The sequence below is a fragment of the Pleurodeles waltl genome, chromosome 9 (assembly GCF_031143425.1).
Source record: "Pleurodeles waltl isolate 20211129_DDA chromosome 9, aPleWal1.hap1.20221129, whole genome shotgun sequence".
Lineage (NCBI taxonomy): Eukaryota > Metazoa > Chordata > Amphibia > Caudata > Salamandridae > Pleurodeles > Pleurodeles waltl.
This window is the reverse complement of record NC_090448.1, coordinates 204,949,351-204,961,852: the sequence shown is the minus strand read 5'-3', so window position 1 is coordinate 204,961,852 and position 12,502 is coordinate 204,949,351. Positions and strand designations below refer to the sequence as shown.

The 12,502-nt window shown below is 41.9% G+C and overlaps 1 protein-coding gene across 1 annotated transcript in view; it reads right to left on the bottom strand.

Moving 5' to 3' along the window:
* Positions 1 to 12,502, bottom strand: part of CFAP20DC (CFAP20 domain containing) — a 1,731,599-nt gene that overhangs the window by 574,561 nt on the left and 1,144,536 nt on the right. Inside the window, exon 14 of the mRNA XM_069206541.1 lies at positions 7,955 to 8,158. Coding sequence (XP_069062642.1) covers positions 7,955 to 8,158 — 204 coding nt within the window. The remainder of the gene's footprint in view (positions 1 to 7,954; positions 8,159 to 12,502) is intronic.

The following is a 12,502-nucleotide window of genomic DNA, read 5'->3' as shown; positions in this document are numbered from 1 at the left end:
ATGACCCCACTTTAGTTCAAAGTATGGTGACTTCACCAACTAGTCTCTCACACTCAGATTCCTTCTGTTCATACTCAACCTCCCTCACTTTCTTTGAATTATTGTCAGCTCTACAACATTTCCCAAAATGGCCTTTCTTACCACAGTTGTTACCCACCTCCTTCCACCTAGGACAATCCTTTGAAAGTCGCCAAATGCCCTCTGTTTCCACATCAATTGTTTTTCTCCAGGAAATGGCTTTGAAACCTTGGCACATGGTTTTCCTTGTGCTACTTTGTTTTTAGAGATTTGTCCTGAACTAGTTTTACAGCCACTGTCTCTGTTTTATCCGTATTTATAGCATTACCCTTAATTATCTCCACACGTCTTGGAATGTTCATGCCTCTTAGCCATAGCAAGTACTTTTTCTAAGGAAGGATTGTCTTTCTGCCACACACTTTCCTTTGCTTTTCCTAATGAGCACCCAAACATATACTCGTCTCTTATGCGCTCATCATGATTACCTCCAAAGTTGCAGGTCGATGCTAACCTACGCAACTCTGTTACATATTGCACAAATGATTCACCTTGCCTTTGCATTCTCTTACCAAATTGATAATGCTCTAATACAGTACTCATTTTAGGCAAATAATGTAGATCTAACATTTTCATACAAATTTCATATTCATTCAGACTTGTAGTGTCACTAGCAGGTAGATTAGGAAGATGCTCAAACACATCCTGTCCTTCAGTGTCTAAGCAGTGCATCAACAATAACTTTTTACATTCAGCGCTTAGTGATGTTCCACACACACTTGCATAATGGTGGAATGCTTTCTTCTATTTTATCCAGGGAACCCGAGGATCCCCAGGCGAAGTCAGGAAGAAAGGATGAGCTGTGATATTCTGCATTGTATAAAAAATGTCGAACAGTATTGCCAACACCTATCAAGCAATGAGTGATCTCCACTTCTACACGTGTTTCTACAGGGTGAGATATGGATTTCTGTGAAGCTGCTGATTAACCTTCCATATTAGTGTGCATCCCAAATAAAGATTATGTATGCTCCACACACACAGCTGATTTATTTAAATTTTTATGCAACTCAATATACAACTTCACACACAAGTCATCTCCTTGTGAGAGACCGTCCCCCAATGGGAGGCAATCCAATACCCTGTGCCTCCAACTTCACAGGTTGAGGGCGTGTTGTTGAGCAACAGCTGGGCTTACTATTGGAATTGCCTAGCAACCTATCAGAGCCTCCCGTGATGTAGATATGAAGTTGCCTAGCGTCTCCCTTGACATCGGGGAAGAAGACTTAGGGCCTCATTATGACTTTGGCAGTCCTTTCACAGGATTACAACCACTGGGATCGACCAGGCTGCAGGCTGGCTGCAGCCAGGCAGTGTCAGCGGTTTGACCGTGGCGGCTCTGCCACAGTCATAACAGGGCGGTCAGACCGCCCTGTCTGCGGTGGTCCAACCGCCATCGGGGGCTAGTGGTCTTAAGACCGCCAGCCTCATAATGAGGACCTGAGTCCAGAGTCTTCTGTTTTACTTCGAGGAGTGTCTCGCCCTGACATAGTCCAGAGACTTCCGTTTCTCAAGAGCAGGCCCGCACCGAGAACACCATGAGCTTGAGCACAGCAGAGGCTCTTGCTGCAACTGCCACACTCCTTGATTGATGGGTAGGCCCATCTGCTACTAACTGCTGCTGCACACAAACAAAACACGCCATTAGCATCGTACAACCACAGGCAGTCAAATTCGACAGGTTACCTCAAAGTGAAGCAGCAATCTATTATCTGGCGTTAGTTGTGTTGGGGTCCCAATAAATTTAGCACCTCAAGGTTGATTCATCATGTTGTTTATGAAATGGGTCCGATGGTCCACTGATCGCTTGTTGCTAAGGGCCAGATGTACGAAGCCGTTTGCATGGTGCAAACTGCTAAAATCGCAGTTTGCGCCATGCAAACGGCCTAACGCAATGGTCATTCACAAATTGCGAGTCGGTACCGACTCACAATTTGTGAATGCGACTCGCAAATATGAAGGGGTGTTCCCTTCCTATTTGCAACTCGCATCGCAATTCCGAATTGCTTTGTGACCGCGAATGCGGTCGCAAAGCAACTCGCAGTTACCACCAGTGTCACACTGGTGGTAACTCATTCGCAAAAGGGAAGGGGTCCCCATGGGATCCCTTCCCCTTTGTGAATGTCTACAAAAATATTTTTTCAGAGCAGGCAGTGGTCCTATGGACCACTGCCTGCTCTGAAAAAACGAAACCAAATGGTTTCGGATGTTTTTTCATTTTGCAACCCGTTTTCCTTTAAGGAAAACGGGCTGCAAAATGAAAAAAAAAAACAGCTTTATTTAAAAAGCAGTCACAGACATGGAGGTCTGCTGACTTCAGCAGGCCACCACCCCTGTGACTGCAGGGACTTGCTATGGGGTCGCAAAATGCGACCCACCTCATGAATATTGATGAGGTGGGTCTTTGCGACCCCATAGCGAGTCGCAGATGGTGTCTGAGACACCATTCTGCATCCGAGATTGCGAGTCGCAATCTCGGAGTTTCCTACATGTGGCCCTAAATGTGAAAACTAGCTTTCTGAGGTAAGCGTAGTTAACAGATGCTGTCTTTATTTAGGTATAATGCAACAAAGACCCCAAACCAAAGACCCCAACCATGCCAACAAGTAGAAATGGTCTCTCTCTCAGCTCCTCTGCATTTCATTGCCCACATTCTTGATAGGATGCAGTGGTTCCAGAATACCGCCATCAATACCTGGATACAGATCGCCTAAGCCTAGAACACCATAAACTGCACAGGGGTTATCACCTTAACCCGATAAGTTTTAACCTCCGAGAAACGAACTGCTAGGCACACTTAATGTTAAGAGGACTTCCATTCCCTCTTCACTGGCAAATTCCTATCAGCCTGCATGAGCACTGGAAAGAGATATGCCCAGCTTTTGATTTGAATCTATTCGTAGAGAGCTATCCTGGGAGCAGTGTGTTGGAAAATGGCCCTCTCTGAAAGATCCCCCCAAACTTTTTTCCTTCCTCCTCCTCTTTTTCTGACCCCATTTTTGTTGGCTTTAGGACTCTGTGCCCTTTGCCACTGCTGACCAGTGATAATGTTCTTGTGCTCTCTCCCATAAACATGGTAATATTGGCTCAAACCCAATCAGCATATTTAATTTACCTATATGTCCCTAGTAAAGTGCATTAAAGGTGCACAGGGCCTGTAAATTAAATGTTACCAGTAGACCTGCAGCACTGAATGTGCAACCACATAAGTAGCCCTTTAACCATGTCTCAGGCCTGCCATTGCAAGGTCTGTGCATTCAGTTTCACTGCCACTTTGACTTGGCATTTAAAACTACTCGCTAAGCCTTAAACTCCCCTTTTCCTACGTATAAGTCACTCCCTAAGGTAGGACCTAGGTAACTCATAGGGCAGGGTGCTACGTAAGTAAAAGGCAGGACATGTACTTATGTGTTTTACATGTCCTGGTAGTGAAAAACTCACGCATTTATTTTTCACTACTGTGAGGCCTGCTCCTCTCTGAGGCCAGCATTAGAACTGCCCTTATATACTTTTAAGTGGTAGATTCTGATCTGAAAGGAGTAGTCCTGTCATGTTTATTATGGCCAGAATGGTCATAGAAAATTCTGCTTATTGGTGAAGTTGGATTTAATATTATTAATATAGAAATGCCACTTTTAGAAAGTGGGCATTTCTCTGCACTTAGTGCTGTCTGTGCCCTCTGATCTGTGCTAGTTTACAACTCCCCTTGTACATCCAGTCACATCTGCATTCATCTGTATACTGAAAGGGTCTCCCTGGGCAGGAAGGGTAGAGGCGCTCTCCGTTACACTTCAAAGGCTAGGGTTCTGCCCTCACACAAAGGACTGATAACCCCCACAGGGATCCTGGCAAACAGGGGTGGGTTGAAAACCACTCTGAAATTTCCCCCACGTCAAAGGCATTTTTGGGTGTATATAATCGGTCTGTGACCATACAAAAATAGACTCTTCTGGATCTACACCAGGACTCTGTCAGAGGGACTGCTTGGCTGCCCAAGGGACTCATCTGGACTGCTTTGCTGAAAAGGACTGCTGCCCTGGTTGTTGTCCTACTGACCCCTGGCTCTGCTGGAAAGACTCTGCCTTCCCCACAATTGCTCTCCTAGGGCTGGGATTGAGCTTGCCTCCTGTTCTGGGGCACAGGACTCCACCAAAGAGAAGAAAATCCCTGTGCATCGGACAATTAATGCAATGCCTGCAGAAACCAACAAAGTGCCTGCCCTGCAACTGAAAAATCACTGCACCGCCTGCCAGATTGACACTGAGCCTGCTCCTTCTTACCAGCGTGTTGAGGATTTTCAACGCACCATCCCTAGGCGTCAAAATATCCCTGCATTGTAATGAGGAACCAAGTCTGCGCTCCTATAAATTGATGCATCACCTTGTAGCGTGGAATGAAACGACACATTGTCTGTGCTGCGCCGGAAAATCTGATGCAGCGCCTTATTTTTCAATGCATCTCCACGGAACCAAGGCTGCGCTCCTGTAAATCGATGCATCACTTAGCAGTGTGGAAAGAAATGATTCATTGTCTGTGCCACACCAGAAAATCCATCTTATTTTTCCAAGCATCTCCTCCTCTGCGACCCTTTGCGTCATTATTTTTGTTGCATCCCAGTTACTATGTGTTTCAGGATACAACCACTGATTCTTAAGGACTGAGACTCATTTAATCCTTTAAAAAGTGATATGTTGACTCGAGCTTATTGGATTTTTGCTGTTTTGTCTTATTTTAGTCAGATAAATATTATCTATTTTCATAAACTGATGTGGAGAACTTTTTGTGATGTTTTCCCTGTGTTACTGTATGAGTTATTGCACAAGTACTTTACACATTGCCTTCTAAGTTAAGCCTTCCTGCTGTGTGCCAAGCTAACAGAGGGTGAACACAGGATATTTTGGACTGTGTTGTGACTTACCCTGACTAGGATTGTGGACCCTACTTGGACAAGGGTGTACATCTCTGCCAACCAGAGACCTGATTTCTAACAGTGGCACTAGTTTCTCATACTAATTAGTCTAAAGAGACTCAAAGTCCTTCAAAGAAAACCTGCTTGCCCCTGTTGATATTCACTCCAGGGGCTAGAGACTGTAAAAAGCCTGGTATCAGGGGACAATGCTGTCTGTCAGGGTGAAAACCAGTGGATGAATTATAACTGGACCTTTCTACTACGTGCTTCTGTGGAACGTCCTTCCAGAGACTGGACTACCAGGAAGAACATTTGGCAGGTGAATATTTTGCTTTTACAAAGAAATCAAAAGGACCAGTTGAAAATGGACAATTTGCAATGAACCTGAAACAAGAAATGCTGAAAGGCTTCTGCAACTTTTAAACATTGACTAGTTTGAAGAACCACTTCTGCATATCCAGAGACTTCCACCAAAAGCTTCTATAAAAAAAGGTCGGGATTACAGAAATGTTCATCTCTGGAACAATGGGAGAACGTGTTGAACATTGATGGCTTCATTATAGCATTTTTCTTCAATCACACGTTTTTAGTGGGCAGTTCAAGGATACAGTCGGTTTGCTTTACATTTGCCCCTGACCTTGTGACACCTTTTCTCGATAAGGCTTCCAGGCTTGTAGCACCAAAGATCGTTTAGCTTCAGAAAGTTTTTTTCAGAAGAAATGTAAACTTTTTGACTAACATGAACCAAAAGGAACCTCCATATTTTACCCTACACGTAGAATCTTGGAGGTAAAGAATTCCTACTTCCATGTCCACAAAGGGGGTATTACTTCTGGTTCTTTTATGAAACAGTTGTCGGTTTCTTTAGAACTGATATACCTGTTGTTTCCTATATTTCTACTTGTCTTTGATTTTTTTAGTATTTATTTATAAATGTCCATCTGGTGTGGACTCTTTCAGTTCTTCATTTCTTAATTCTCAATTGTTGATTTGGCTACTTGTTGCATATACATCACATGCATCTTCCCAGATGAAAGCCTTGCTGCGCGCGCCAATCCACCAAGAGTAAAGGAATTCTCACATGAACCAGCTTACCTTTCAGGGCCGAATGTCCGGGCCTTATGTGAAATTTTGGACTCTCCCTCCATGAGCTCAACAATATGTTTGCCTACATCAACATTTCTAGTATTCTTTCAAATTCCCATGTGTTTCTTTTATCAGAGTATTCAACGTTTTCATTAAGAAACGTTATGGTATTTTCAAACAAGGCCGTCTTTGTCATAGCATGTGTTTTTTTCCACGTAAAATACATCTATAGGTTTGTGGATTATCTTTCTAGTAAACATCTTTTAGTTTTGACAAATGTTTTACTTAAACCACATGAAGTGGAAGGTTACAAGTGTAACTGTAGTTTAACGGTAGGATATTTCCTCTCTCCACCCACCTATTACATGCTATTTAACAAACAGGTTTTTCAATCAAGAATGTCCTATGAACACCTTTTGGTATGATTTCTTTTACAACAGAAGAACCGAGAATCGCTTCTGTAGTGAATGTCTTCTTGGTAATGTGCAGGAAAACGCCAACACCAGGAATCACGGTAAGTGAAATGCGTTTAATCCTGATAAAAGAGCCCCAGCTGCAGCACACGGACCGGTTACATCCACCCCTCCGGTCTGCAGTCCACCAACCGTCACCCAATCCCACCGAACATTCTTTTCCATGACATTCCCCTGTTCTCTGGCTCGCGCGCATAACTAGCGCGAGCCCGACAACATGGGTACATACATTATTTAATGATAACAACAATTCTATACAATTCTAAGATACAACAGCTTCAACCAATTACTTCCATGTAAACCTGTAAATAATGTTCGCTTCTTCGTGACAAAAACACACTGGTTTGAAAAACAATATTACAATCATTGTTCTGTGATGTAAGAAAATCTAGCTGTATTTCTCCGTTTGAAACGTCACAGGCTGCCAGGGATTCCAGATCCCAAAGGAAATACCAAATTCGACAGGAAAGTAATTACATTTCCTTGACAGAACTGGTGGAAAAAATGATTCTGTAGGAAAATTCCACAATTTCTTAGCCATCCTGTAGGAATGGTGCATAAAAATGTATCAGTTCATCATTATTTCACCTCATCTCACATGACCAATACAAATTATGCTATGTCACCTTACTTGCTGGCCCAGTTTTCAGTAGACAGAAACAATCCATAAACATTTGCTGGACAATGGAAAAAGTAACCCAGGTACCAAAAAGAGGTTACATTATTAGTATATTCTTGTGAGATATCAAGTTTCTGGAAAAGCCGACAGAAGTACAGCTCTGTAATTAGGAAAATAGGTAAAATCTTTGATGATACCTGTTGACTAAAGAGGGCCAGTTTTACACAGAGATATTGGGGGAATCATATTTTCAGTCCTAGCACCAAGAGCATTCACAGATGGATTTTCAAACAATGAATGCACAGAGTTGCAAATGTTCAATAAAATCAGGATAAAGACATCTGCATGTCGTATAGACCTATATCTATTACATATGACATAGTTACGTATAGGGTGCACCCACTATCAATAGATTTTCTGGCATCAATCTCAGTGATCTATTTAGGAACATCACTACTAATTTTGACAAATTGTTTTAGTTTTTGCCTGTACTATTAATTAAGGAAAGGCTGTGAGATAAAGTGTACTCTACTGCATTTGCCTTAGCTCGCAGACATTTCATTAATAACATGAAGTTATACTTTGTGATTCTGCATACTGAATAATATTTCACTTAGTCTGGGGGTAATATGTACATTTGGGAACATGGAAACCGTCTGAATACAGGCTGCTGATTTCCTCTCAAATCTTTCAATTATCCCTGAAAGTCAAACATCTACTGTGTTTTGTAAAGGTCCCCCATAAAAGTGCTGTATGAATATATGGCAAATTATGATTTTAGGAGTGACTTACCGGTGGTAAGCAGGAGTTCCACGTGGCTGTATCGTCACTGCTGGTACTTATGTTTACATTGCAGTTATCAATTTGAGATGCACTTAATCCATGGGTGACCCCATCGTCCTCCAGCTCCTCGTTCTGTTGTCTCTTTAAGCTGGCAAGCATCTGAATTTCTGACGTGCTCAGTCGGCCAGGCTGGTAGTTCCTCCAGTCATAGTCCTAAACACAACAGATTGAACAGGATTGTCATTTTTAACTACAGGTCTGTTGGGCTTAATTTGAATTACGGTTTCAAGATACCCGGGGATTGACTTCTTTATGACGTTCTGATGTTTTTAGCATCTCACAAACTCTTATCGCCAGAACTTATGCCATTCCCTCAAATCTTCAGGAGGTGATAACTATTTTAACTTAATTTCGTATCACCTTTCGACTGAGTTAGCAAGAAAATTCTACATTTAAATTACTTCTTAAAGGCATGAAAGCAAAGCAGACACTGCCTACAGAAGCATGCAGGAAAACATCAGAGAAGAGCAGCGAGCAGAGAAACGTGTGTCACTCTCCCAGAAGCCTTCCATTCCAAGGTGGTTGCAGAATGTTACAAATGACAGACTACATCATCTCTTCCAAACTCTTCCCTGCCACCTCTCCGCTCCTGAGATAATAAATTGCATGCTGTTATAAAGTCAGATCACTTGTATGTACAGAGGAGGCATGCGAGGTCCCGAATCCTTATGCAGTTGCAGCCAAATGCTACGAAGCAACACCAAGAACCTATACGGATCCATACATTGTTCTATAGAAAGCTGTTGCCAGCCTCGAGGAGGCTGGAAGTTGTCTCCAACACATTTGCCAATGCAAGATAAGCATGCATGTGCAAAAGACTTGATTTATGATTGCAAATTCTTGTTTCGCAAATCATTAATTTCCACTTGCATATGTATTTACAGACACATAATATTACTGAACTAGACCACAACATTACACAGGAGTAAATTAATTCTGAAGGGAAGGAAGTGAGCATTCCAAGGTATGAATGACATGGAAAGTTTGTGCACATTCACAAACCAGTGAATTTTTGAGTATGCTCAAACTTTTTCTTGAACTATTTCTACCATGGAAAGGATGCAGAGCTACTCCTGCCCTGACAGTGGCAGGGGAACATGAGTTTCCGGAGTGGAAAGAAATCTCCAACAAAATTGGTATAAGTGCAGGGGAAGGGGTTTCTTCTAAGTGAAAAGTATGTTCCCTTTCGAGGCATGAGCAGTATAAATATGTATAACCTTTCGAATTTCTTTGTAAATTGTGTTAACTATGTATCTAAAAGCTTGAAAATGAATATTTTGATGCAAAACAGACGCTAATGTTTAATATAATGGATTATTTGATGTCACTGTATACACAGGTGAAGAATAACATTTGCCTGGTTCAAGTGTTATAGCTGTGGGTACAGATAGCCATAATATAAAAACGTCATTTAGTACAGGCCAGCCAAATCCATCAGCCAAAGGGACATAGCATGAAATTGCTTGACATGCGGAAAGGATGACTTTTACTGTATGCCTTAGCTATTACTGTGTGCGTATATTAGGTGGCTATGCGTTTCTCTTTGAAGGTTCATTTCGGTGGCTGCATACAGATGGCATAGTAACAAATCACAAAACAAATCAAATCAGCCAGGCCGGCATTCATTTCAAACACACGATCAGATCTACACATACAAATGGAACAGTGCTACTGACACAGCGTTCATGAAATTCTGCGAACAATTTCCTATTTCTGCAGCACTGACTGAGCAAATAGACATGGGCTCTGCTGTAGCGTCTTTAATGGACAACTTCAACAAACCTATATCGAGAACTATATTATTTCAAGACCGCACTAGGTTGGTTTCTTCCATCTTTAGCCATGACAAAAATAATTGGTGTGACGGTATAGTTGTTAAGGCTAAAACCTTAATTGTACTGTGAACCGATTTCAACAAATTTTAGTATAAAACCTATGTAACTATTAAAGACAGTGGCATGGTTGGGCCTCTGTGCAGGGCTTGGGGCAGAGCTCTACGCCAGATGCCATAAGCAAAAATCCTTTAGTTGAAGAGTATTGCGTTTTATTGCAACCTTTATATGAAGCATATTACCTATCCGTGCGGCCCTGGTGGATTTGCCTACATGAGTAGCACGCTACGTAGGGTGTGTGGTTGTAAGGGTGTTGTCTTCGTTTTGAATCTATATTACGAGTAGGGGTGGGGGGATGTGAGTGGACGCCACCCATCCAATATTTTTATAATGAGGGTGAGGAAAGCTGGAAGGTGCCTTCTTAGTTTTTAACTGAGCATAAACTTTGCATCTCAGAATAACTCAGAATTCGGTCACCTTCGGAACTCTTAAATGCAGGGACAACTGCCCACCCTTAAATACTAATGTGGGACTCCTTTCCGATTCGAGGCTGTTAGTTAATGCCAGCAGAAATCAATAAGGTAACATCAAATATTAAATCCTTAAAAATTTCAAATTATTTATTTACTTTGATATACAAAGTATCATAAATATTTAAAAAAGTCACTTTGAATATTTGTTTTATGACAATTGATGGCTTATTTGAGTCAGACTCTTAATCATGAATGTCAATTCACCAAAATGCCAGGGGTAGATGAAGTGACATCACATACCATTTAACCTTTTCTTTCATTCACGCATGCATGCATTCTTACACATACACACACTCTCTCTCACTTTAACACACTCTCACCTGCAAGCACACAGATAACATACAAATTAAAAGCATTTTTACTTGCATTAACTGCTAGGGAGGATCATATTCCAGCTAATTGTAATCCATTCTTTATGACAGTAATAGTGAATAATAAAACATTATTCACTATTGCTGCAATAAAAAGTTGTCAGACAACAAGGAAAGTGGAGCCAACCTGTCCTTGTATTCCTGGCAATGATTTTGCCAGATCTGAGGCTAGTGGTCGCAAAGGCGCAAGGGGCACGCCAGGGGTCACAGCTGCGACCCTTTGCGACCCCCAAATGAGGTCTATGCTCTCAGTGTTCTTAGTACAAAGACATGGCCTGCTAACTTCCGTTCACCACCCTGATCTCTTGAAGGCAACACAGAGAGGATAAGGAAAGGATGAGAAGAGGAAAAGGACACGGCTCAGAGAAACAAAAAAATGTGAATTAAAGGCAAAAGAACATGCAAATAGTGGGCTTAGAAGCAGCCAATTTGTCGCGCAAGACCTTGAAGGTAGAGTAGCTACTGACCGGAATCACAAGTCCCAAGGAAGGAGTGAGCAATGAAGAGAGCTTCCCCATACTGGTGTTGCCAACCTCTGAGTAGCAGGACAGGGTTCCTTTTAAAGCCCTGCTGCTTACCGACCTGTTTGACAGAACCCACCTTGTTAGTATAGGGTTCAAGGGTGTACTTACACACTCTATCAGCAGCAGCTATGATTGTTTCATTCAATTGTAAGGTTAATAGGTTAACATGAAATTCATTGTGAATGCTGTTGAATATCCACAGAGTTAAGGTGTGATGGTGTCCACCTCCTTTGCATTACATTGTCTTGGCCACTCAGATGTCATTATTCTGGGATTGCCTACCTCAATACATGTAGATGCTACTCAGGAATAGGTAATTTCTGAAATCACCAATTACTCCTTCACATGTAAACCAAAGGTTTAACACTTTGTAAAGAGTTACCAAATAGCACATTTGTGAATACCAACTGATTAGCCTCATGAGTTTAACTTGAAAGACCTGGTCAAGGTGAGGGCTGCCTCAGACATTTCTGCTGTGATTCCCCATTTTGAGTATTAGATCAATTCCATAAATCAAATGTGAGTAGGTAACATGTTTCTCCTCTTCAGTATAAGAGACAGCTTTAATAAGAATTGTACCCTTATTTTTGGAGTTAATCTGTCGTAAATAGCTCGCATTTTAACAAACCTTAGGCTCCAGCTTAAATACGTGGTAGGCGTTTTTATAAAGCTGTGCGCTTTGCATTGGGCAATTTAGGGCCATACTATTTTACTCTACAGGATGAACCAAGTCTATACAAGGAAGACAAACTTGGGTCTACATTGTTAAATTGTTAAACCTACACACACAAACACTAATATTAGACTTCGACCCACCCATATTCCAAGTAAAATTCCGTTCAGGGCTCACTAAATCTTGTCTAATATGTTTGACCTGGCAGGTTGTGGTAGGGATTATAGTACTGACAATGTGCTGATAGCTGTGGCATCTTGACCTTTTTCATATTTTCTGGCTGACCATGTATTTTATCCCAGTAGCCTCACCAGCATCATGTCCACTGGATGTGCATCATGTCCACTGGATGTGCCCCATATTTATTTTGTTTCTTCACTAGCAGCGTACAAAGCTCTGCTGGACGGGTTGTTCATTAAGTGTTCAATTGCACCATGATGAGAGCAGAGGGATGTTACTTTCACTCTACTACATATGGGGGCCCTCACCACCCAGAGAGTGTGCTATGTGGTGCCTTGTTTCTACGGAGACTATGCTACAAGGATGATTTCCTCTTTCAAGACA